This window comes from Parasteatoda tepidariorum, chromosome 2 (genome assembly GCF_982258835.1).
Source record: "Parasteatoda tepidariorum strain Cologne lab strain chromosome 2, Ptep-v5.0, whole genome shotgun sequence".
Lineage (NCBI taxonomy): Eukaryota > Metazoa > Arthropoda > Arachnida > Araneae > Theridiidae > Parasteatoda > Parasteatoda tepidariorum.
In genome coordinates this window covers 33,574,079-33,599,312 of record NC_141756.1, presented here as the reverse complement: position 1 = coordinate 33,599,312, position 25,234 = coordinate 33,574,079, and the positions used below count along the sequence as shown (strand labels likewise).

Below are 25,234 nucleotides of genomic sequence, written 5' to 3'. Positions count from 1 at the left end.
TTTGGGACCTAAAACATGAAGCAGCCATAATTTAGAAAAATATGGTTCCAATTGTTTAGTCAAGAGAACAATCCAAAGCTTCGAAACTCTCAATATTAAATTTCGTCTTTGCGTAGTTTCCTATATCTCTGAAGCTATTTAAGTGAATAAATTTTACACACAATTGTAAAAGACGTTAATCCAAAGTTAACTTTGGTTTTTGCAATCATTTTAATTCAGATGGCATATTAAAACATATTACTTTGGAAGTAAAACCGTCTTGTAATTGATTGTAACAAAAAATAAAATAATAATCGTTTGCAGCGGCTTTTTTTTGCTAAAATAAAAATCGTTTGCAGCGGCTTTGTTTGCTAATGTAATTTTCAGTATCCATAATGTGTTTCGAAGTTAAACTGATTTTTCTGAGAGTGTGGCAACTACGCATAAATCTAATACTATTACACTACGGCTATTGGAGTAAGGTTTAAACTAGATAATTTGCAATAAATCGCTTTTTATTTAAATAAATCTCTAGTTGGAAATTCAGTTGCTAGCAAGTATGTCACCGAAGCCATACATAATATTATGGAGAAAAAAATCAGGCATACTGCTTACTCGTAAATAAATATTCTCACACTTGCAAATGTTATACAATTAATAAGTATATTCATAAAAAGAGACATTAAATCATTCAGGAAGTTTCACCGTCACGACGGAGAAATAAATCGAAAACCTCATTTTCGATTCATTGAAATTTTACGTAGTAATCTTCAAAACACAAAGAAGCAGGAAACATTTTCATCTTAATTATAGCAATGCACAATTACCTGTTATAAGTAACATGCATACTGGGAATTGAGCTTTTCCCTTGTAACATGGTCAGTTTAGCTGATGTTGCTAGCCTATGACCTAAAGAGAAAAGAGTTATTTAAAAAAAAGGCAATTATCGTTAAGAGTTTTTAATACATGCAGAAAGGATCATTACTAAATAAATGGCTCGAAAAACAACAATAATATGTACTATAAAATTTCTAAAAAGTCAAACTTCGATCGCTTGCTAGATCAGTTGGTTGTTTAATATGTAATAAATTTTTTGATACGCAGTTTTGTACAACCAAAATTTCTACAACCATAGATTTAGATCACTTTACGTGGATGCAGTAGGTTGTTCAATACGTAATAAAGTTTTTGGTACGCTATTTTAAAAACTCGAAAACACAAAACTTTTAAACATATTTCGGAACAAAATACAGTCAGACTTCTATATAACGAACTTCCATTTTGCGAATTCCTCTATTTTGTGAATTTTTTCAAGGAACCAAGAATATTTTGGAAATTTCTTCGTCAAATAACTAAGTGAATTTTCTATTTAACGAATTTTTCTTTGAGATCCACTTTCCCTATTTCTCAAAATATTTCAGGACATTTTAAACTTGTTAACCCATTTTATGGGGGAAATAACCTTGAATTGAATTTCAAAGCCACTTAACTTTTAGAGAAAGCAGTAAAATCACTTCCTCTTTTTGTTCGTATTTCAACTCTAACTCGTACTCTAACAAAAACGACAAAATTTAGCTTGTTTTAGTTGAAAATGTATAGAGCATGATTGTGTAACACTGGATAATGTTTTGCTCTATACTTGCTTTCCATGCAGATTTCTTTTATGATTAAGATTTATAAAATAAATATTAGATACTACTTTATAATATAAAGATGTATCCATTGCTATTTTAATTATGTCTAGTGTTTATGAATTTGAAACCTGTTTTGTGTCGTTTAAGCATTTCAAAAGATGATTTTCTATTCAACGAATTTTCCATAGAACGAACTTATTATCGGGATTTAGCGAGTTCGTTAAATAGAGGTCCGATATATCCTATTTAAGTAAATACTCTTACCTCTTTTGCCTTTGAATATGATGAAATATGCATATAATATATTTAATTTGGAGTTGAGGCAATAAATGGTGTCAAAAAACGATTATAATTTTTACGATAAAATTTCTACACACCTAGATTTGGATCACAGGTATTAGGTTATTCATTGCGTAATTTGATACTCGCAGCATATAAAATATCACAAACATACAAGTTATACGTACAGCGTAAACATTTTAATGAAAATTTATATAAATGCTTTTTTGCCTTTGAATATAAATTATACTTACGCCAAATAACGTATTTCATTTAGAGTCAATGCCTTAAATGATGATAAAAAACAATAGTAATTTCTACGTTAAAACTCTCACAACATTGGATTTTTATCACTTGAAAAGATATTTTAGGTTGCTCTTTATAAAATTAACTTTTTGATATACATATTTTAAAAATTCACCAAAAACTAACTAATAACCTAATGGAACACAAAATGAACTTTAGAACAAGATATATTCCATTTTTACCAATGCTCTTTCACTTATGATTGAAAGGTGTTTACATGCCAGGTTCATATAACATCTTCATTTAAAGGCTATACATTAAAAAAAAAGCTGTTTTGATTGCATAATGTTTGACTTAAAATTAGATTTGCACTCATTTTATACGATTATTTGTTTCAAAAACTGATTCTTGCGCATTATTATTTTATTTAAATGTTAAATACTTGATTATTTCTTTTCTTGAAAAAGAGGACATCATTCTGATATTAAAAAAATATTTTTCTTCCAGACTTAATTTGACACTGTGCAGAGATGAGAAACATTGTCTTAAAATTATAGGTGAAACTTGAAACTCATATATATGAGAAATATATGATGCTTGCGCTACCTTTAAAAGTTGTTTTTACATGTCAGCGCTTACCTCACTTTTAGATATACGATTTGCTTGAAAGTTTCATGACATCTTAATAGCTAAAAGTACAACCCCCCCCCCCAAAAAAAAACTTTAAAACGGTGTAAAAAATTGTATACCTTAAAATTCAAATTTTTTTCAACTATTATTAAATAAAATAATAAAAAAATAAATACTTACTAAAATTTAGTTTCAGCATGTAATTATCTTTGGATAGATAAATTTTATTATTGATTGTTAAAATTTTTCATTTTGCTTAAAAAGTTCTCGAGATATGACGAAATACGCAAAAAGTAAGACTAAAATTAAGGGGTCCAAAGTTTGAAAAGTTCTTCTGATCAAAGTATGAGGATCATATTTCCCAGAATGCTCCTACCCATTTGAGGGTCAGAAATCCGAATCAGTCGAAAAAAAAGTGTTTATTCGGAAAAAATACATTCTTGAGTCTGATTTCGTAAATTAAAATAGCGTCTGCACTAATTAATTATCTTGTTTGAAATCATTCCCTCGAGTCTTTAAGATTGAGTTCTAAATTGTGAAGATCCGATCACAATAGATCAAAAGAGTATTGAGGGTGGTTCGTTTTTTATTTTGCGCACTGCAAAATTTTTTTTTCGACTTGTTTAAAAAACTCGCGAGGTATAGCGATTCTCGTAAAAGGTAAAATTAGCATTAAGAGCTCCAAAACGGCTTTTCTGACCAAACTATAGAGACAATATTTCCACAATACGGCTACCTCCAATATTTTGGAGACAAAAATCCGCATATGTCGAAAAAAGATATGTTCATTCAGAAAAAGTATGTTTTTGCGTTTGATTTTACAACTTAAAATATCGTTCGCACAAATTAATCAGCATGTTTGAGATCACCCTTTCGAACCATTAAGATGGAGTCCTAGAACGTGAAGATTCAGTAATTACATCAAAAGTTATCTATTCAAAGTCGTCCGTTTTTTTTTTTTTTTTTTTTTTTTTTTTTTTTTTTAGCATTTTACTTTCCATTACTCGCAGGAAAATAACTTTTATTATTTTTACAGTTTTTGATCAATTAGGAAAAACTCAGACCTATACAAAATTTATGGTCACTTAGCTCATCAGGAACTACAGAGACAATACCAATTGCGAAAATTATATTAGATATATACATGCTGTTAATTTTCTTTAAATGAATTGAATGCCACCAGTATTGTAACTGCTATTACGAAAAACACAGTTTTGAGAAAACGCCACAGACGAAATGTTAAGAAAGCTGAATTCGTTCTTTCACACATCGATGGAAAAAAATTTTTTTATCAATTAATTAAAAAAAATTTTTTAAACATTCTTTTAAAGAAATTTATCGTCCTCGTTTATTTGAGTTTAAACTTATATTTAATTAAGTTTAAATTCATACTGTCATTTTGTGTAAGGATAGAGGAAAAAAATTTTTTTCTCTTCAAAACGTAAACGTAATTTTTTAAATATTTATAAGTTATCTATTTTTACTGACAACTGAAAGAAGAAGCGAAGTCAGGTCAGAACCAGTAGGGCATCTTTTTAACAATTTTGCATTAAGTTCATTTATAGGTGCGCTCACACTTTTTATATTCACAAGTACAATATACACACGTACTTACACAGTTGTTAAAGCTACGTGCTTCTCATCATAATTTGCGAGGAATAAAAAGAGTTAAGATAAGAAAAAGGGACACTATTTACATAACTGCTTTCAAAACCCTGTGAATGGTAACTATCTTAGAATTTTAATTTCAACTGAAATTCATTGCCCAATAAATCCAGTAATAAAAACATAAAAGCAAAGATAAAGGCATGGTAAGAGAATTTCTAAACCATTAGCAGAATGCGTTCTTAATTAACATAAATATACAATTATAAGACAAAGAAAGTGCAGAAGACTGGACAGAGTGTGTCCTTACTCCATTTTGAACAAGAACAAAAATCAGAGGAGATTCCGTCTGGGTGGCCTTCAGAGGAACGGCCTCATGCTTATTATAATGTGTTAGAAGTCTGATTCATTCGCCAGACGATGAATCAAGAGACGGATGCACCTACATAATTTGTTGCAGGAAAATAAATGATCGTACCGAACTTAACAGCGGAGAAACAAATTTTCATTACACTAACTATAATTGCAATCATCCTTCTTTACGAACTTGTACTGAGAACATTTCGGTGGTGTAATGGACAATTTGAGATACTCTTGTCTGCTGTTCAAGGTAGTTGCTACTTACCAAAATTGTTACCTAAGGTTCATTCAAACACACATTTTTCGTAACTCAAGAACGAAGATATTTACTTATAGGGTTATGTCAAAAATGGGACAGTTAAAATACAACAACTTTTATAATTATAGAAATCATATTTAGGTATCACATTGTCTGAAAACTTATCAGAGGAATCACAATTCATGAACAACTTTAAAAGTGGTTCAAATAAAGGTGCTAAATTTGTTTAGCAGCAAGAAAAAATTTATCAAAAAATTTTGTGTCTCTTATTTCTAAATTGCACTTTCTGTTTTTCTTGCGTAAGAGCTGAGCGCCAGCAAAAACAATAGCGCACAAGAAACAGTACCAAGAATGTGCAAACAAGGTTCCATTGAAAGAACTGTGCTAGGCAAAATGGAATCCGCGATTGACAATTCTAGGTTTTCGAATTCTAAATCATTCAGAATGTGTGACATTTCTTTCCTTTCTTGGCAAACTTTGATTAAATAAAAGGTTTCTGGGCAATATAAAGAAAAACCAAAATTTTATATAATTCAGGAGTGTTTTCGCTGAAAAGCATCTGAATATGTTTCTGCAGATTGTGCTGTTATCAACTGAAAATTCCCTAATCTCTAGAAGTATTTATCCTGGAAACTATACCAAGGATTTACTTGATATATATATTTCACCCTTGGAAAAAGTATGTCTTATCACTCTTACCTTAAGTTCTTTATATAATAATTACACACGATAAATATTTATGGAGCTCCTACAAAATAACTATCAATAAGTTATGTAATTGTTATTATTAATAAAAGAGAGATAACTGGTAAAAAATTAGTTTAGAATTGACTGCATTGATTTACGGAGCTACTATGTTTACGCAACAAGACACTTTGAGTAACAAATAATTCTTAAATAAAATTCCGAGTTGTTTGTTCTAAGAAATGATACTTAACTTGCAATGTATATTTTTTTATTAGAAAACTGAGTATCTGAAATAAACGGCACGCACATAAAAATATAAGTTGAATAAATTGGTTGTTTTTTTAAAAAAAATTCAAAATATATAATAAATATGTAGAATGTCTAATTGAATAATCTTCTTGTGAAATTAAATTCCCATGAGATCTATTCATTTTGTTTAATCGACATAAATTAAATTATTCATAAAAATTGAGAGTAAAATATTCATCTATACAAGCTTACCATGTATTCAATGTTATTTAGAGCCGTTTCAAATTACATGTATTAAATAAGATTTGCGCATCAAGGTAAACAATTAGCTGAGTTAACTAAAATGAGAGAACACTCCATTAAGCTAGTAAGCGATATTTCGAACTTTCCGGCCTTGAAATTCATTAATCGCTTTCAGAAAATTCGAAGATTCCGAAAGTTGCGTGACAAGCAGTAGTGCTTGGTGGGAAGATACCTGTTTTTAAATTCTTCGACAGATTTCGTAACTTGAGAAGGTTTTGTAAGTAGTAAAGGAAAATGTTTTCTTCCCTCTTCTTTTTTTACACCAAAAACACATAAAAGGCCGAAATGAGGTCAGTTGAGAGCCTTGCGTTTTTTGGAGAAAGCAGCCTTGAAGGTTGACAGCACACTTTTATAGTACCAGCGAGACATTTATTTTCTTTTAACACATAATACGCTTCTTGAATGCCGATAGATTTTAAACTATAGCCGCCTGCTGACAACATGCAGAGATATTTTCTGAAAGGCATGAGTTTAAAGGAAAAAGTGAGAAATTACGATACGTAATCCTTCCAAGGCTGAAAGGATTAGATTGTAACAAAAGATGACGGTGTCTCGCCTTCAGAGACTTATTAGAGTCGACGTTTATCACTTCACTAAAAGTGTCTGGAATTAAAATTCTTTAGAAGTTTCTTTTTGTTTGATCTAATACCCAAGGCGGCTCATCGTGAATCTATAAGACACGTTGCGTAACAGCAGGATGAGCAAATTTTAAGGACGACTAATTAAAAGATGTAATAATGAAAACAAATAGTCCATTCATTAATTATAGAAAAACTAGTCGCCTTTGCGAGCAACTTGGTCACCTATCAAAATTATCCACAATAACATATAAACTTTAATGGTAACCAAGCACCATACAACTGTATTTGAATATTCGAATTCTTCAAATCTTCCTCCGTTAGAAATACATTAATTAGTTTTAAACAAGACATTAGAAATTTTTTTCACCGTCTAATTTTTTAAAATATCATTGAGTTGCTAAACATCGTTTAACTAAGCATAAGTAATATAGCTTTCGAAGTATAGTTACATTACCCAATACTATGATCGTGTGTGTCAGGAATCGCATTTCATTTCCTGTCCAGGTTATGGTGTCTCTAGTGCAGACAAAAGAATGCACGCAGTAGTTAAATATGGATCATAAGTTAAAATTCCATTAAGTTTTAGCTAACTGTGAAATGTTTGTAGTGTGATATAACCTTCAGGTACACATTGCTTTTTGCTTATCTTGTATTTTTTATTCAGTCTTGAACGTAGCATTTAACATTTAACTTATTAAATCGATACGGCCGGAGTAAATTAAGGCTTATTTGTTGTTATCAAGACAAAATTTTGCCGGCGTGCAAATACGATTATTAAATATTTCCAGAAGAATTTTCTGAAATAAAGAAGACGTTTGGTAACACGATACTTTGTGAAATTCTGTCCCATGATGCGTTGTTGGCTGGATTCTTCCTTTAATGAAACTTTGCTTGATTAATATTCTATTCCACCTTAATTTTCGATAATATGCAAATTTTAAACATTAATGTTAAACTTTGCTTTCTAAGTTTTCATGTTTTTGGCGATGAACTTTTTTTTATGCAAATTGTCAAAACATAACATCAATTAAAAATATAAATGCGTTTTAACACCATAAAACCGTTACGAAGGAATTTTTTCCAAACATTTTTGTGAATTACTTGAACTTATTTGCATCCGGATAAAAGGAACATCCTTTGTTTTTTCTTATTTGAGTTCGAAATTAAAGGATGCATAAGGCAACGTTTAAGTGACCTAAATCTGTTAGTTGATTTTGAGCAAAACTGAATTTAAAATTCCTAGAAAACGTGAAACGTTCCCCATGTAAACTCAAATTATTTAAGTAAACACAAAACAAACTAGATTAGGAAAAAAGTGTGTTTAAAAGGTTATGCTTTTGGAATTTTATAATTTAATAAAGAAGTTTTACTTGCTCTGAACACTTTGACGCAGATGGGATACCGGTGTCCCATCTGCGGATATGTATTTCTCTGTCGCTCTAATTAAAAGCAAAAATACAGTTTGGTATTTTCTTACAATAAAAAATAGTCTAATAGTTAATACAAAAAATGTTAAATTATCGGAATTTTATTGGTTCTAAAATATAAAATCCAAAAAAAGTGGTTTGAAAAGATTTTTTTTTCTTCGTCACTCTTCATTTTAATATGCTTTCAAAAATGTATGAATAATTGATTTTGTAAATTAACAAAATTTCAATGAGAAATAACTACTATCTTAGATTTAAATAATTGCTAATAAAAGCAAATTTGAAAAATTATTGTTTGGAAGGGAGCCGTGTTAGGAAGATTTTGCTTTTGAAGCAGAAAAAGACACCGGTCTAATCATAAAATCATAATCACTACATCCTAAATCATAATCATATCCATAAATTATAAAAATGCTAAATAAAATATTTTTTTAACTTACTTTGATCTAAATTAATACAAAATGAATATGTTTAATAAAAATTCTGTGTCAAAAGGCTAAAATGATCGTTTTTTATTTTATTTTATTGAACATAATACTAGTTGCTGGTAAAGTTAGACTTGTAAAGGAAGGTTTTAAATAGAATGAGAATCTTAGTTAATCAGTAGTTTTATATACTTAACGAAGGTTGAAAAAATCAACATAATACAGCTTTGACCATCTCTTACAAAAAATTTTTCAAAAAAAGAAGAAAAAAAACATTAAAGCCAAAAGAATTAAACATTTAATAACTTTGACATATTATTCAAAAGATTTTAAAAATAAATTATGTGTCTTTCAAAATCCAGCTTGAAATGCAGCAATTTACTCTTTGAAATGCTTTGATGGTCACGAGACTGAATGCAACATTCCAGAAGGGGCGTTTTAAGAAAGTGAAAACGATTTTTTGACAGCATGAAATATCTGTGACATACTAATAAAACGCCTACATGAAACGACACAACAATCAAAACAAGACCCTTTAGGCTATTCTACAACAAGGTTGTTTAATAAAGAAGCTAAAAAGTATTAAAACTAACCCCGCTTGACTCTTCGTCTAATTATTTATGACCGTTAATGATATTACAACCAAGGAGCAGTAAATGAAATTCTTGTGTTTTACTTTCATTAAAAAAAAAGCAAATTTGATTTTCAAAAATTTTTTTCTTCATTATTTCAACATCTTGAACGCATTGTTTGGTAGTTTGGCTTAAAAATTTAATTCCTTTTTACACAGACGTTACTTGAGTCAAAAAAAAAAAAAATTGTTTTACATCATAAATTATTACAGCATAAGAAATATTTTTAATGTCTCTAAATAATTTATTTATTTTGAAAAAATGGTTAAAATAATTTCATTATTAATGAATAGATAGTTTTTGGAATCATTTTATGGAATGAATTTTACCCATCCGAGATGCATGGTATGGTCTTTATTAACAGTGATTTTGAATCTGCGTGAACATAAAATATTTAAAATCGTTATTTTAACATCGCTTTAAAGAAAAATGCGTTCATAGTATTGTTTAACTGAAATGGATGACGATCGAAACAAAAGTTATCAAATCGATTTATTCTCCTCCTATCGAATAAATCAATAGCAGTATTTTTTTTAAAGTTACTAATAATATTAATTTAAAAAAAGTTTTCAGTGACACACTGAAAAATGAAAGGAATACCGTGCAAAATGAGAAGAATGTATTAAGGTAGCTCCGAGTAAGTATAAAATCACAGTGGCGTTCAGTTACCCCTGGTAATTTTCTCGATTAAATCCCCTAAAAAGAGGTGTGGAAACACTGCTAGGAAAAAAAACTTATTTATTTTTTAAAAAAAGAAAAAAAAAATAGTGAATCTATATCTTAAACTGCTTCTTTTGTAACGTAAGTGAACGTTATTCAAAAGTAAAACAATAATATTATTTCCAACGACACATTATTCCGATTTCTTGCTTTAATGCAAAGAATATTTAAATTTTTATGGTCCAAAACCTATCTGAAAGTTATATTTAATTCTTTATGAAATATTTCGTTTTAGTCAAATATTTGACCTTAAATCTTTTATTTCATTGTTAAAATTGCAATAGAATTAAAGTTTTATCGTCCTTATTCGTCGGTTGAATGTCCTCTTAAGTTTGATCCCTTTGCCATAGCCTTCTTCACTTTATTCTCTGCACGCCACTGAATGAGTATTTAAATATTGGCTCTAAGTTAATGATTAGAAGGTAGTTTAAACTTAAATAAAAGGAATTAATTAAAAGTTAGTTCTGAGTAACTGATTGCCGACAGATTTAACCCTTAATGGTTCAAAAGTATTTTAAATTTACTTCTCATCAGGTATGATAATAATAATTGATTATAATTATATAATTAATTATAGTTAAATTAATTGTAATTATAAAGCAGCAGTTTCACAGTCCATTAAATAAAAGTGCACTGCCCCTTATATGGTGGCACAGGACGTTTAAGGTTAAATGCAACAACTGACAAGAATTTTTCGCAAACATAGAAAGAATATATTTAAAATATATACTCTTTACAAACAGTAGTCTGAGCTAGTATTAATCAATTGTCAATGAACAGTCACAGTTAAAACTAAAAATTTTGCCACATCATGACATATTATTCATTATTTAGCTTATCTTGTAACAAAAGAGCGACGGTGTCTCATTATCAGTGCCTTTCAATGGTGCGGCAATCAGTCTGACACAGAAATAGGATGAGTTACGGGAGGATCTGGCGCAGCGCTGAATCACGTCAATTCGTTTGCCATACAAGATTTAATGACAACTTTTACAAACCACACCCTAATATATTCATTCTAACGGATGTGATATTAATACGAGGGGTGAGGTGAGGTTGACGTCCGTCAGCCAACAAATTAAACACTCACCTGAGATGATGTTTGATACAAGTATTTAAACAATTAGATAAGCCCACAACCACTCATTCGTTTCGAAGAGTGAATGCATTCCAAATTCTATGTAGAAACAATTTGCTTCTGATATCGTAAAAATTAATGCACAATATCTTGGAGTTCTTATCTTATTGTAACTATAAATATTCACTGTTATTAGCTTGGCATTAAAACACTTATTTGCAAATGTACAATATTTGTAAGAATAGTTAAATACTAGTTTAACTCTTTCAGTATTTGTGCTGTTGTAGTTGTAGTTAATTTACGTCGCACTAGAGCTGCACAATGGGATATTGGCGACGGTCTAGGAAACATCCCTGAGGATGATCCGAAGACATGCCATCACAATTTTGATCCTCTGCAGAGGGAATGGCGCCCCCGCTTCGTTAGCTCGACGACCTGCACGCGAAGTCGAGCACTTTACGGTAGAACAGTTTAACGAGGACCAATACCGCACACCCTCGATCCCTACGCAAACTAATCCAAGTGGTCACCCACAAGCACACTGACCGCAGTCAGTGATGCTTGACTTCGGTGATCTGCTGGAAACTGTGTCTTAACGATCAGTCCACTGCGGGACTCAGTATTTGCGCAAATTGAACCAATGTTGACGCAAATTTTTGTAGCCTTACAAGGTATAGTTAAGCCAATAGAATATCAAGTAGTGCGAGGGACAGAGGTATATGCCTCCCTCAATAATTAGAAACTTCAATCGCTCCCCCCATATTTCAAACAAATAAAAAAAAATAATGAATCATAATCTTTTTTAAATTTAACTTCAATAAAATGAAGCTACGTGTGCCTCTTTAAGTTAGATATGCGAGAGTCCACCAGAGCTATACACACTACGGTACATATTGAAGACGCTGTATTTTCACTCAGGAAATTCAAAATGTTTTTGAGATTGAATCCTGAAATTGCGTTTAAAACTATATATTGTTAATCCTTTAGCAATGAATGCATGGTTATAAAATCTTTAAACTCACCTGCTTTACATCTGCAGGGATCATGCTTGTCAAGGTAATGCTCCAAGGTATCCCATCCTCCACCGACTCGCACCATTACGTGGCTTCTGAGAATCTGTTTAAAAGAAGAAAGGAGAGTGAATTCAAGTGTCAAATTTACTCGGAAATTGCGTTTATTGTTACATTGGGTGTTTTGTTTGCAACGCTTGGTTAAACTTCCGGATCTGCTTTCTCTTACGACTCCTCTTCTTCAAAGCAAATGCAACAAATTAAGGGCTGTTAGAAACGCTTTGCTCGCACTGTTCATGATGCATGTCTTAAAACAAGCTAATAAAATGCGGGCAGTGGTTAATAATTTTGGTAAAGGATAAGCAATTTCTGAAGAGCACATTTTATTATACTTACGAGCATTAACTTACGAGTTTACACTGTAAAAAAATAAACACACAAAATTTATTTTGGCAATGCTATTTCCTGGGAAATCTCCGAATACATATTTCATCAACTTGAGAAATTATTATCTTCACTTGTTAAAGAATAAGAATTTCATCAAACGTATTAGGTTTTATTCTACATAGTGTTATCGATTAGGAAATTGTTATAAAATAAAGGTGCTTCTAGTTTATAGGTGATCGTCAGGAATGAGTTAATATATAAAAAGTACTTGCCAAGCGAGTGAGCAAACCCTTGTGCCATCCATGTGGCTCAAAATGGCTTTAAAATAGCATAGAAAATGCTGGGAAATTCCCAGTATGTTTTGAGTTAGAAAGAAATTTCGTCAACAATACTTTCAGAGTTCGCGGTTTGTCAAACATTTGTCACTAGATATACTGACAAAATTATTGACAAAAATAACAAAATACAGTTCAAAAGTGCTGAACTGTCAAAAATTATACATTTATTCCTGAGGGCATAGAGAGCCATTTTATAAAGAGATCAACGAAATATTTAAATCAGGACAAATGAGAATACGAACGATACATAAAAGTTATAAGCCTAATTATTATTATTTTTAGGAACATATTTGCTTAAAGCATACATTTAAATTTTTTTAGTTAAAAAGTTATGAAGATATTTATTTATGAAGTCATGCAGATACTTTTTGTCAGAATTTATCTGATGAAGTGTAAAAAACAACTAGGAATTACTCATAAAAGCATAATAGTTTTTTTTTCTCTTTTGATACTTTGAAATCCCTTCCACGTTATGAATGACATCAAACAGTATCTCTAAACTTTCTCTCCTCTTGAAATACCGACCACTATTAACACTTTACTTTTATTTATTCATAAAAATATATTTTTTATTTTGAATACCTACGTTTATTAGTGAACCTGGTATTTAGTTTTAAAGTTATAATAGTTACACGGTTTAGCGTTATCAATATTCCCTGTACTTTTTGAAGATGTAATAACTTTTCATTAATGACTCAATCAACAATATATTTTAGGTATATTAACTAGAACTTAGTGTGTGTCTTAACTAAAAACAATGATGATTCGAACGAATATCTGAACGCCTTTTCTTTATCCATATCATAGGCTAAACCATCGTTTATTTTTATATTTATAAATGTATATCTAAATGTACCTACAAGCATTTTTACGTATTGCCTATAGTTACCAGCTTAAATTAATAAATTTGCAAGAAATTATGCTTTGGTATTATAGTATTTAGGTCAGAATCTGAAAATTAAAATTCTTTTCTTTTATATATATAAAAAAAGCATTTCTAATAATTTACACAATATTTTCTCTAAAAAATAATAAATTAATACAATAGTAAGTGATTAGTGAATAAAAATTAGAATGCTATTATTATTATTAAATTTTTCAAAATAAATTTTGAATACCATTACAATGAAAAACTTTCACCCAATATTTTTTGCCAAAATTTAAACATCTCATGAAGACTAACAACAAGTATCGACACGTGATAAGTTTTAATTATTTTACTATACTGCACAAAAGTATATAAAAAAAAGCAAATAAAATTTGATCACAAACGTTACAGATAAATTACAGCAAATTTAGTAATAATTTTTTTTCTTCTATGTCATATGTAGATTTCGTTGATTTAAGGCTATAAAATAAAATATTTTTATTAGAAATTAACTTTTTATCCAATTAGTTTATTTGTAAGGTGTAATATTTCTGAGCATTTATTTATCTTGTAAAAAAATTTAAAAGCAAGTGAAACAAATAATTTACTCTTAAGAAAAATATTAACTGATTTAAAGATCTTTCTAAATTTTCTGAATTACTTCAATTATACATACTGCGCGCAAAGTTAAAATTTGGAATACCTTAACAACTTTTGATCTAAAGATCATATTTTTATAATAAAATCTCAACTTAATAGCTCGAAAAGCTAATTCAAAAACAGCCTATTTTTCTTGTGGTAACGATATTTTAAATTACGGAATCGGGGACACAAGAACAAGTTTCCTCTAAAAAAGATTCCTCTAAAAAAGAAATTTTTTTTTCGGGGAGGGTCGGGTGAGGATTCGAATTCTTGAACCTAAAAATATTGAGGAGGGGGGTGGAGCCGCAATCTGGGAAATATGGCGTCATTCGTTTAAACAGGAGAACAGATGAGAGTTTGTTAATTTCACTGTTAATTTCAAGTCAATGTTAATTTCACTTGTTTCGCATTTTACCATATCTATTAAATGATTTAATGAAATTAAACAAAAATTTTTAGCACCATTGTACAATATACTTAAGGGTAAAATATAAATTTGCAGAAAATGATAAATTGTAATGGTATATAATAAAATAAATTTTAATATTATATAGTGAAATATAACTTTTTTGATCACCAAAGTTTTATTTTATTTTATTCATTGAAAACATAAGAAAATAAATTAAAAGAATCAATTTTGAAAGAAATGTTTGGGTACTTAAAAAAATTATATCAATTATTCTAAAATCAATAACGAATATATTAATTAAAAATTTATCGAAAAATAAGTTGTAAGTATAATGCATAACATTAATTAGTATATTATACGTATTTATATATTTAAAAAATTTCTTACAGACACATTAGTAAAACACATAATTTTTTTTGTATTAAGAATTATCAGTTTTTAATTAAATGAAAATGTTGAAGTACTTAAAAAATTAAATTGAAATGGATTTTTTGAAATCTAAAACAAAAAATAACCTAAATTAAAAGCAGGCTGTCAGCTATTTTATTGCGATATATTGATAGATTTCTTGTCTATGCATATCATATGAGTCGTAAAAGTAATTAGAATTTAAACAAATGTTCTAAGATATGTTTCTAAATCCCAAAACAGTGATGACGTTTTTTCTTTAATACGTGAACTTCGCTATATATTGAACAAGTTGTCACGATTATCATACAATAAGGTAATTGAAACATCAGATTTGCGAAACATAATAAACTTACTGTCAAAAGTGACAAATTAATAGTTTAAAAATAAACAAGGCCTATTTCTCCGATTTATAATATGCAAATAATTATGCAATCAAAAAATAATGGAGATGTCTTTAAAACTAATATAACTTCGGGGTTAAAGATATACATTACACAATGACTGTAATGGATTGATAATTGAATCAGAATGGGGTCGATATGTTCTTGAAAACTGCCAAACAGGCTATAAAAATCAATCCGAGACGCTTGGCATACATTTGCCCACTTTCCACTTTTACTTTTTGAAATGAAGTACTTGACACGCTTCTAATGACATCGAAATGCTACGCCAAACTAAGTTGATGAGTAATTTAGCAGAACGAGAACTAAAGAGTTTAAAGTCTGTTAAATTTAAATATTTGTTTTGTTAGAAGAGGCTTGTTGAGATAAAAACTTAATATTTGAGGTTACTTAATGTAGTGTAGTTGTTAGATAGAAAATCATTTACTTCATCAAAAGCTAAAAGCTCACCTTAATTGTTATCATTATTATTTTTTCAAAAAAAAAAAAACATAAAAAATACAGATGACGCAATAGTGGAGATTTAAAAAACAAACTTTAAAAGTGAAAAAGAATAATATTTTAAAATTAAAAAGAAAAAACTATAATATTTTTTTCAGAATAATATATATAAAATTTTAATGAATAAAACTGAACTGTGTCCAAAACAACTCAGGTTAATTTTTTGCTACAAATTTTTCGCAAAGTTGACTATATTATTAGTTTTATTGCATAAGTATTATAAGTTTACAAGTATTTTAGGCATTACAGAACAAAACGTTTGCCTATCATCTCTGCAACATATTTTACGTGACCACATATAACCTTTTCATTCATTATTGATTTAAAATTATTAATTAAACCTTAATAACTCATTTCCACCCTGCTTAAAAGTAATTAATTTAAAGCTAATCCAGAACGCTATTTTTTTTAATACGCACGTAAGTGTTCATTCGTAATTTTTTAAAAAAAAATTAAAGATACGGATGACATAATTATGACAATAAAGATTTTAACAAAATCTTTGAAAATGAAAAAATAATATTTCACATTAAAAAGAAAAAAATATCGTAATATTTTTTTTCTGAATAAAATATATAAAAAGATATCACAAAATTTTAATGAAAAAATCTGAACTGACGCAACAACTCAGGTTAATGTTTGGGCATTTTTCTCTAAGTTGACTTTCTAAAGTATTCACAGTCGTCTAAAACGTATAATTTATAAAAAAAAAAGTATACCGGATATATCTCAGTTAAAACCAATGTTTTCGATAGATGCATTCCATTGGCAACTGAACATGAAAGTGTACAGATGTTGTAAATTTATGATATCTCGCAGAGAAATTTTGACTCTTAAATAAAAAGTTGTTTAAGATGTCCATTCCAGCCCCATGTCCACACTATCCCCATTCTTTCCACATATAGATTATTATTAATTATTTCACATGAATTCGAACGGTACTCAAGAAGTGAAATTTAGGTATAATACGTTTATATTCTCTCCACTTAAATCTACAGTATATAACAAATAATATCTAACAAGTATATATAAAATAATGTATAACATGTATATTAAAAAATATTATATAATAGACAAAATTATAAAAAATTATAAAGAGGTGCAGTGAGAAAATTTAAATACTGTGCAATTTTACATCTGGTAATGGAGCCGCAACTAGGAAAAATTAAGAACCCCTGTTATATGAAAATCCAAAACGTGATTTTTTTTCTTCTTTATTTTCGGACATGCAGCGTAAATGAGAATACGATATTAAACCAAAAGTATTAATAAAAAAAATGCTCTAATTTTTAAAGTATTGCGTTTTATTGTTGTATACATTAGACACTGCTAGTTTTTTTTCTTCTTCTTTGTTTTGTAAAATCTACAAATAGCAGTTTGAACAGCTTCAAAAATGACCACGGCAGCTTTCCATATGAAAGAAATGCATTATTGTACGTATACTTTAAAAAAATTACTCTACTTCCTTTTTCACACTTTCAGGTAGTTAATTATAAATGACTCAATCGAACACGGAATTGTTTCGAAAAACAATTGTGATTGAAGTACCTAAATCTAAACAATGCATAGTTGGGTAGCTGTCTGGGTATGATTAAAATCTGCAACTGTGGTCAGTTATTGTCATTTAAATGTAGAATTCGCCTCTCAGTCAGCAAATTTTATAAATAGCAAATAAATAAGTTGTTGGTGTAAAAATAAAATGAAGTTTGGATAAATACTGTGCCATTTATGCTTAATCTTATTGATCTTGCTACACATTGTTAAAATAATAAATAATATGTAAGACAAATATATTTAATCACGTTTAAGAGTCTTTTTTTTAATCGATAGTGTCTTTCCAAATACAGATACCATCTTCATTTAAGTGTATTAGTGCCATCTGGAAACAATATAATTTTTTGGTAGATCTACAAACCTTGCCACTTTAAAACAAGGCATTTTTTAAAAAAAGCATTGTCTAAAAGCATTTTTTTAATACTATAAATAGACTCTTTACATTATTAGTTAGATTTACAGAATAATACGCTTATAATTGATTACATTAGGGAACAAATTTCTTCCATTTATACAAATATTTGATCTTGCCTAATTCGTGTGTGGGAATTTCATATCTGAAATTAATTTTGCTCCTAAAAATTAATTTAATTTTGCTCCTATTTAGAAACGTTATATAATAGCAAGGGGTCACATCAATGTTAAGACTAACTTCAAGGAGAGTTAAGACACATCATCAGATTAAAATTACTTCGGAATCCACGTCTGGAAATGTCGTCGTATGCGGCTAAAGGCGCTGCCGTATTATGATCTGTTTGGAAGCACACGAATAAACAGTTCATAAAAAGGAAGCGTTCCAAAAGACGTATGGCGAATTTTTCGGACATTGGTTCCTATGCAGTTTTAATTCTGATGATGTGCTTTAAGTCTCCTGGAAGTTTGTCGCAATCTTTATGCAATCCTTTGTTATTTATAGCGTTCTTAAACTCGCACACATCGACATAAAACAGTTTGAAAATTTCATTTAAGAGAAATTGTAACTTGGAGAGAGAAACTGTATGCAGGTTTGAAATCAGCAATACAAAAGTATCTCAGATTTGTTAAATAAATCTTAACGGAAAGAAAAAAAAGAAATTGATTTCCCAGTGTTATTAATTTATTGAATATCAACCGTTAAAAAATATTAATAACATTAAACGAAACATTATTTTTGTTTTGAAAATATATACTTACTCGAACATATGTATTTGAAAATATATACTTACTCGAACAAAAATTAGAACTTTGGTATCTCCAATACGGTATTTCCCATCCGCCACTCGAATCATGGGAAACTGAGATGGACAAGTACACCGACTCAAGAGTTCAACTACCTGTTGACAAAAGAAAATATTTGATGTAAATAAAGAATCAAGGTAATAAAATATACCTTGAGCTTTAAGGTATCTTCAATTTCTTGAGGATCAAGAAATATCATCAAAGAAATCATGATATTCAAGGAAATCATATATTTGTATAATCAATTTAGTTGTTATTTTAAGAAGACAAAACTTCGAATTTTTAAAACCATAATGCATTTAATATAATTATTGAATCCTATGAAAGGAACATAAGTTGATACATTTATATAAATACTCAGGATAAAAAGCAAAATCGCCACTAAAACTTGCTTTATCACTACTGAGACGGGCGGGATGAAAAAAAAAAAAAAAAACAGAGAACGATTATCGATTTTTAACTCATCTGTTTCCACCGGTAATTCGTGCCTTTTTTTCCTACTAATGATTCGTTAGTTTTCAATAATGCTTTTGCTTTTCTCTTGCTTAAATATTAATTTGCGACACACAATGTGCATGCTTTTGTGTATTCAGTTTTGTCAAGAATTCTAAAAAGCTGTTTTAAGGACGGTCACTACGGAACATCCTATTTATCGAATTCATCGATCTGTTTATCGGATTGTAAGATTCATCGATCTCTACGCATATAATTAGATCGAATAGTTATGTTTGAATTAAAACTATAATTTTATCATCGTAATATGGGATATCAAATCAAGATGTTTTCGTTTATCCATTGCAACTTTCTTTTAGTAATTGTGTTCGATCTTGCTTTTTTTATTTGGACCAGATACAATTTAAGGAAGGATATTTCTAACTTAAAATGATGAAATAATGTTTTTTGGAAGTCATAAATAACGAATAAATTTTTTATGACTAGCCTATCATCAAAGTTTAAATCAATCAGTGTTTCTTTAAATGCTGTTAGGAAACTACAAAATAATTATTTCCGTCCAAAAAATGCATAATTTTTTGACCATAGGATTTTTTATCTTTCTTTATTTAATTTTAAATAATGAAGAACTTACACAAAATATGGAGGAAAAAACTGTTAATTTGATTCAAAATGTGTATTCTATGAATGTGACAATAAACTAAAATTCTATTTTAGTGAAATATTCAGTATAATATTTATTATTCAGTAAAGGATTTTTTTTCCTTTATTAAATTTTAAATAATGAAGAGCTTACACAAAATATGGAGGAAAAAATTGTTAATTTGATTCAAAATGTGTATTCTATGAATGTGACAATAAACTAAAATTCTATTTTAGTTAAATATTCAGTATAATATTTATTATTCAGTAAAGGTTTCTTTTTCCCTTATTAAATTTTAAATAATGAAGAACTTACACAAAATATGGAGGTAAAAACTGTTAATTTGATTCAAATTGTGTATTCTATGAGTGTGACAATAAACTAAAATTCTATTTTAGTAAAATATTCAGTAAAATATTTATTATTCAGTAAAGGTTTCTTTTTCCCTTATTAAATTTTAAATAATGAAGAACTTACACAAAATATGGAGGAAAAAACTGTTATTTTGATTCAAAATGTATATTCTATGAATGTGACAATAAATTAAAATTCCATTTTCAGTAAAATATTATTTCCACTAAAATATTATGTAAAACTTTATGTACTTAGTAAAATGTGAAAACATAATAATAAAATTAGAATGAAACAATATGAGATAACATAAGGTTAACTTTAGAGTACTGGAATAGCTGAAAATGTAATGTGAAATGTAGTATAGCTCAATATAAAATATAACAACTCTATTTAAATTTTAAAAAAATTTATAACTCTATTGGATTATTCCCTCATAACTTCTTTTAGTCTGAAAACATTTAAGTTTTAAATTTTCGCAATTATTCATCACAAATACACATTTCAATGAAAGTTTCAAAGGTCAATTATCATGAAAACTTAATTTACAATGAAAATCAAATCTACATGCGAAAAATTTTAAGCATGAGAAACTCATAATATGTTTTGTTTTCAGATGATTGTCAATAACAACCAACGTGTCAAAAGTCCTATCTTATCATGCAAAAATTATAAGACTGTCGCTATCAGTGTCAAAGCATATGAAAACTCAGCGTTCTTATCTTTAAGAAATATCGCAATCAACGACCAAATTTTGAAGAAATTATTTTTGAATTATAAGTTACCTCAAAGAAAGTTATCCAGATGTTCTTTCAGTTTATAAGTTGTTATGTTCATTAAAAAACAAACGTTTAAAATTGGAAGTTATAAAATTTCTTTTTATCATCTTAAAGAGTTTATTTTTCAAACCACTTTTAACTTAAATTTGGTAGAAATTCAGTGTAAATAGAGGTTTTTATAACAAAATTAAAATTTTAAAAGGAAAAACATATTTTGTGGAAAACTTAATAAATACATATTAAACTTCATAAATCTTGGCTTCCTAATAATAGCTTGTTTTTAAACTTCATGCTTTAGGGCTTTATTTCGAAAAAAAAGAAGAAAAAAGCAACTTAACTTTTGGACAAATAGATAATGGTTTTAATAGAATCTAAGGGTTTGGTTAAAAAAATTCTTTAATAACTTGTAAGCTTTTGATCCAATTTTTTATCATAAAATTGAAGATTTCTTTTTTGGGAATTTATAATAAATAAGTATCGGTATTGAAATTAGGAAAATCAACACTTAATTTAGTTATACAAAACCATATTGCATTTATCTAGAACCAAGTTTAATTTAAAAATGAAAATTTGATGATTTATTATTCACGAAATAAACAAACTACTTGATAGGATCTATGTGCCACAGATAAATTTTATAAATTATTTTATCATGAAATTAATCTGTTATTTAAAGTTCAGACTATTTCGCCCACAAAAATATTTTCTTTAGGGGACACAGGACGTTCAAAACAAAAAAAGTGCAATTTTTATTCGATCATTTTCAAATTTTAACAGAATATTGGTAGCATTGATAGAAGTCTGTGAACAAAATTAAAAATAATTATTATTATTTTTTAAGTTATAGCTAAAAGTATGGTTTTTAATTGTAGGAAATTAAAGACGAATTTTAATTTTCTCAATTAAATTTTTACCGAAATACGTTGGTTATAAAAATGCCTTTAAAAAAGTTTAAGTGGTTATGGTAACCGTATAAAAATATAACGTAACTAATCATTAAATTATATATATATAATTAGTCGTACTTTATAATGAGCACACAAGCCTGAATTTGTATGTGTAAGAACAAATAAATAAATGCGCAACATAACGTGCGTTCTCTCTTTTTTGTTAACTGCCCTGAAGCTTAGATGTAGGGCGATGGAATCTCGCGATAACACTGGATTTTATATTCCAGCTGTCTTTCTCAGGCTTGTGCTGTCTGAAAGAAGTGTTAAACTATTCAATGTATTTACAAAGAAACCTATACATATGTGGTGATTAAACAAATAAATCACACCCCTTAAAAGATGCATACAATAGATACCAAAATTTGATCTCTCTTTATACGAGTATAGTATTTTTAAAGTACCTGAAAGCATCCTTTTGGCCCATTTTCGCTCTGATAGATAAATATATTAGGAAAATAAATACACTCTATAACAAAAAAACCGACACACCAAGATGCAATTGTCCGATTGCTTTGAAATTTCGTATACGGGAATGTTTTGAACAGATATGGCTGGAATGATGCCGACTTGGGACGTATAGTCTTTAGCGACGAATCCCGCTTCCAACTGTGTCCTGACGATCATCGAAGACGTGTTTGGAGACGCACAAGGCAGAGGGGGGATCCTGCCTTCACAATTGCACGCCACACCGGCCCTCAACAAGGCATTATGGTCTGGGGTGCCATTTTCTTTGACAGCCCGACCCCTTTGGTCGTCATTAGAGGTAAACTTACTGCACGACATCTGCACGATACGTCGACGACATCTTAAGACCTGTTTTGCTACCGTTCCTTTTGCAGCGCCCTGGACTGGTTTTTTGGCAGGACAATGCCTGACCACATACGGCATGTGTTGCTATGAACTGTCTGCAAGTTTGTCAAACTCTTCCTTGGCCTGCCAGATCACCAGATCTCTCTCCCATCGAGCATGTCTGGGATATGATGGGAAGGCGATTGCATCTGGCAGGGAATGTTGATGACCTCGTTCGACAATTGGATCAAATTTGGCAGGAAATACCGCAAGAGACCATCCGGAAGCTTTATCGGTCTATGTCACGCAGTGTGGCAGCTTGTATCCAGGCTAGAGGCTGGTCAACAACTTATTGAACTTGTCACTGTAACTCTGCAATAAATTATTTGATTGTTCGGAAATTTTAATCATTTACTATTCTGTACATTGTCTTCCTATCCACCAATTTTCGTTTCAATCGGACAACTCCTTCTTGATGCGTCGATTCTTTTGTTATAGAGTGTAATTAACTATCACCTAAGTCCTATCAGTTATTCAAAGAAACCGCCATTTTAAGTAAGCCATTGAATTTTAAACTGTTAATTACTTTTTTGGTAAAAGGCATAGGCATCAAAAGGTTAAAATTACAAAATGAATGGCAGTTTTGAAGAATGTTTTGGTAGTTTTATCATGTTACCTTAGAGTATGGCATAAAAACTATTTTTTCGATTAAATTTACTTTTCAGTTTTCTATCCTTACTAAATGTGTGGTATAAGAACTATAATTTTGAAAACTGGAACCGTTACCATACGATAGGAAAAATTACCATATAAATGGTTTAAATAACGTATATTTCGGTTTTATTACTAATAGAATTACGCTTTTTATTTATTTATTTACTTATTTCACTTTTATTATTAAAAATGCCATCACCATAGCAGTACGGATGTCTTAAATGAATTTTTTTCACCATGTAAAAACTCAAAAGGCCCATATCTAATCGATTTTTATCAATTTATAAGTAATAGTTAAGAAAATAAAACATTAATGTTTGTTAAAATTTTATTTAGAACATTGTTTCCTTTTTTTCATATTTATTGTCAACATTTTTTCTACCGTATATTTGCGCTTTGTTTAGACAAATAATTTCTTTCATCAAACTTCTTAAAATTTGTTATGAGAACATATTACTTATTCATCATATATCATATTTTTTTAGAAAAGAAAATGTGTTTATGAATATTTAATAGCATATTTGTCTACATTCTGGTGCTATTCTAAAAGTTGAAGAGAAAGTGTTTCAAAATCAGAAATGTTCCTTTCTTTGGCGTGGCTTCTTTTTTTCTTTTTTTTTTCTTCCTCGTATAGCTATGACAGTCAGCCTATAAAAAAAACCGAAAATAAAACCTCAGAAGTGAAGCCATTTCATCTTGAAGGCCAAGAGGTGACGGAAACCTTTCATCACGATAAATACAGCTGATTCAAAAAGAAGAAAAAATGTTTCATTCTAAGAAAGTGAGAACTAGAATATTTATTTCGTCTTCAGCTCTTCGGATATACATTATCACAAAGGCTCTTTAAAAATAAACTATCTAATAATTTTTTTATTATGATAAGCGTTTGCCAAACCGAAAATCATAATAATTAGAAAAGTGCCTGTTATCAACATGAAGTGAAAAAAAATAAAGAAAACATTTTTATTTTCATTCAAAATCCTTTTTTTTTTCTTCTACAGTTTCATGAATGGATATGACAGCTTTAAATTCTCACTGAGACCACCCCCCACTGAGTCTCAAATTTTCCTTTATGGGTAATGAATATTTAAAATTAATAAATTGAAATTTAAGGCGCATAAAATTTATTATAAATTGCTAATTATAACAATTTATGCTTAAAGAAAATCGCTGATATATATGTACATGCATGCCTGTTCCACTCAGAATTTGACTTTACAATTTAACAAAATTGTTTGAGCATTAGTTTTTAGTGCAATATTATTATTTTTTTATTTGTACTGTGAATCCACAAAATAAAAGTACCTCAATTTAATTAAAATTTCCGAATTTGAGAGCTCAAAATTAACTCTACTATTATTTTTTTATAAAAACTACTTTTCGACTGAAATTTAAATTTTTTTTTCTACTTTTTTTCTTTCTTTTTGAATTTTGTATTTGTTTCAAAGCTTTAGGATTTCAGTTATTGTTTCAAATAAAAAAAATTACGAAGTTTTTTTTAAATATTTTTCCAGTTGATTTTATAATATACATTAACGTAGAGTGTGCGAAATAAAAAGAACTGAACATCCGAATAACGCTGAATAATTAATGAATAACTTTTCATTCGCCTGCAATTTTTAAGATGTGAGGAATGAACTAGAAATATACCAATGAATTAGAGTAGACGATAATTTAAGTTTCGAAATCAGACACAAAATCATACTTTCTCATAAAAAACTT

The 25,234-nt window shown here is 29.0% G+C and overlaps 1 protein-coding gene across 1 annotated transcript in view; it reads right to left on the bottom strand.

The window, feature by feature from the left end:
* The window catches only part of LOC107453760 (uncharacterized), a 50,154-nt gene that overhangs the window by 14,764 nt on the left and 10,156 nt on the right, over nucleotides 1-25,234 (bottom strand). Inside the window, exons 3-5 of the mRNA XM_016070700.4 lie at nucleotides 18,821-18,928; nucleotides 12,117-12,210; nucleotides 807-888 (exon numbers count right to left, since the gene is read on the bottom strand). Coding sequence (XP_015926186.2) covers nucleotides 807-888; nucleotides 12,117-12,210; nucleotides 18,821-18,928 — 284 coding nt within the window. The remainder of the gene's footprint in view (nucleotides 1-806; nucleotides 889-12,116; nucleotides 12,211-18,820; nucleotides 18,929-25,234) is intronic.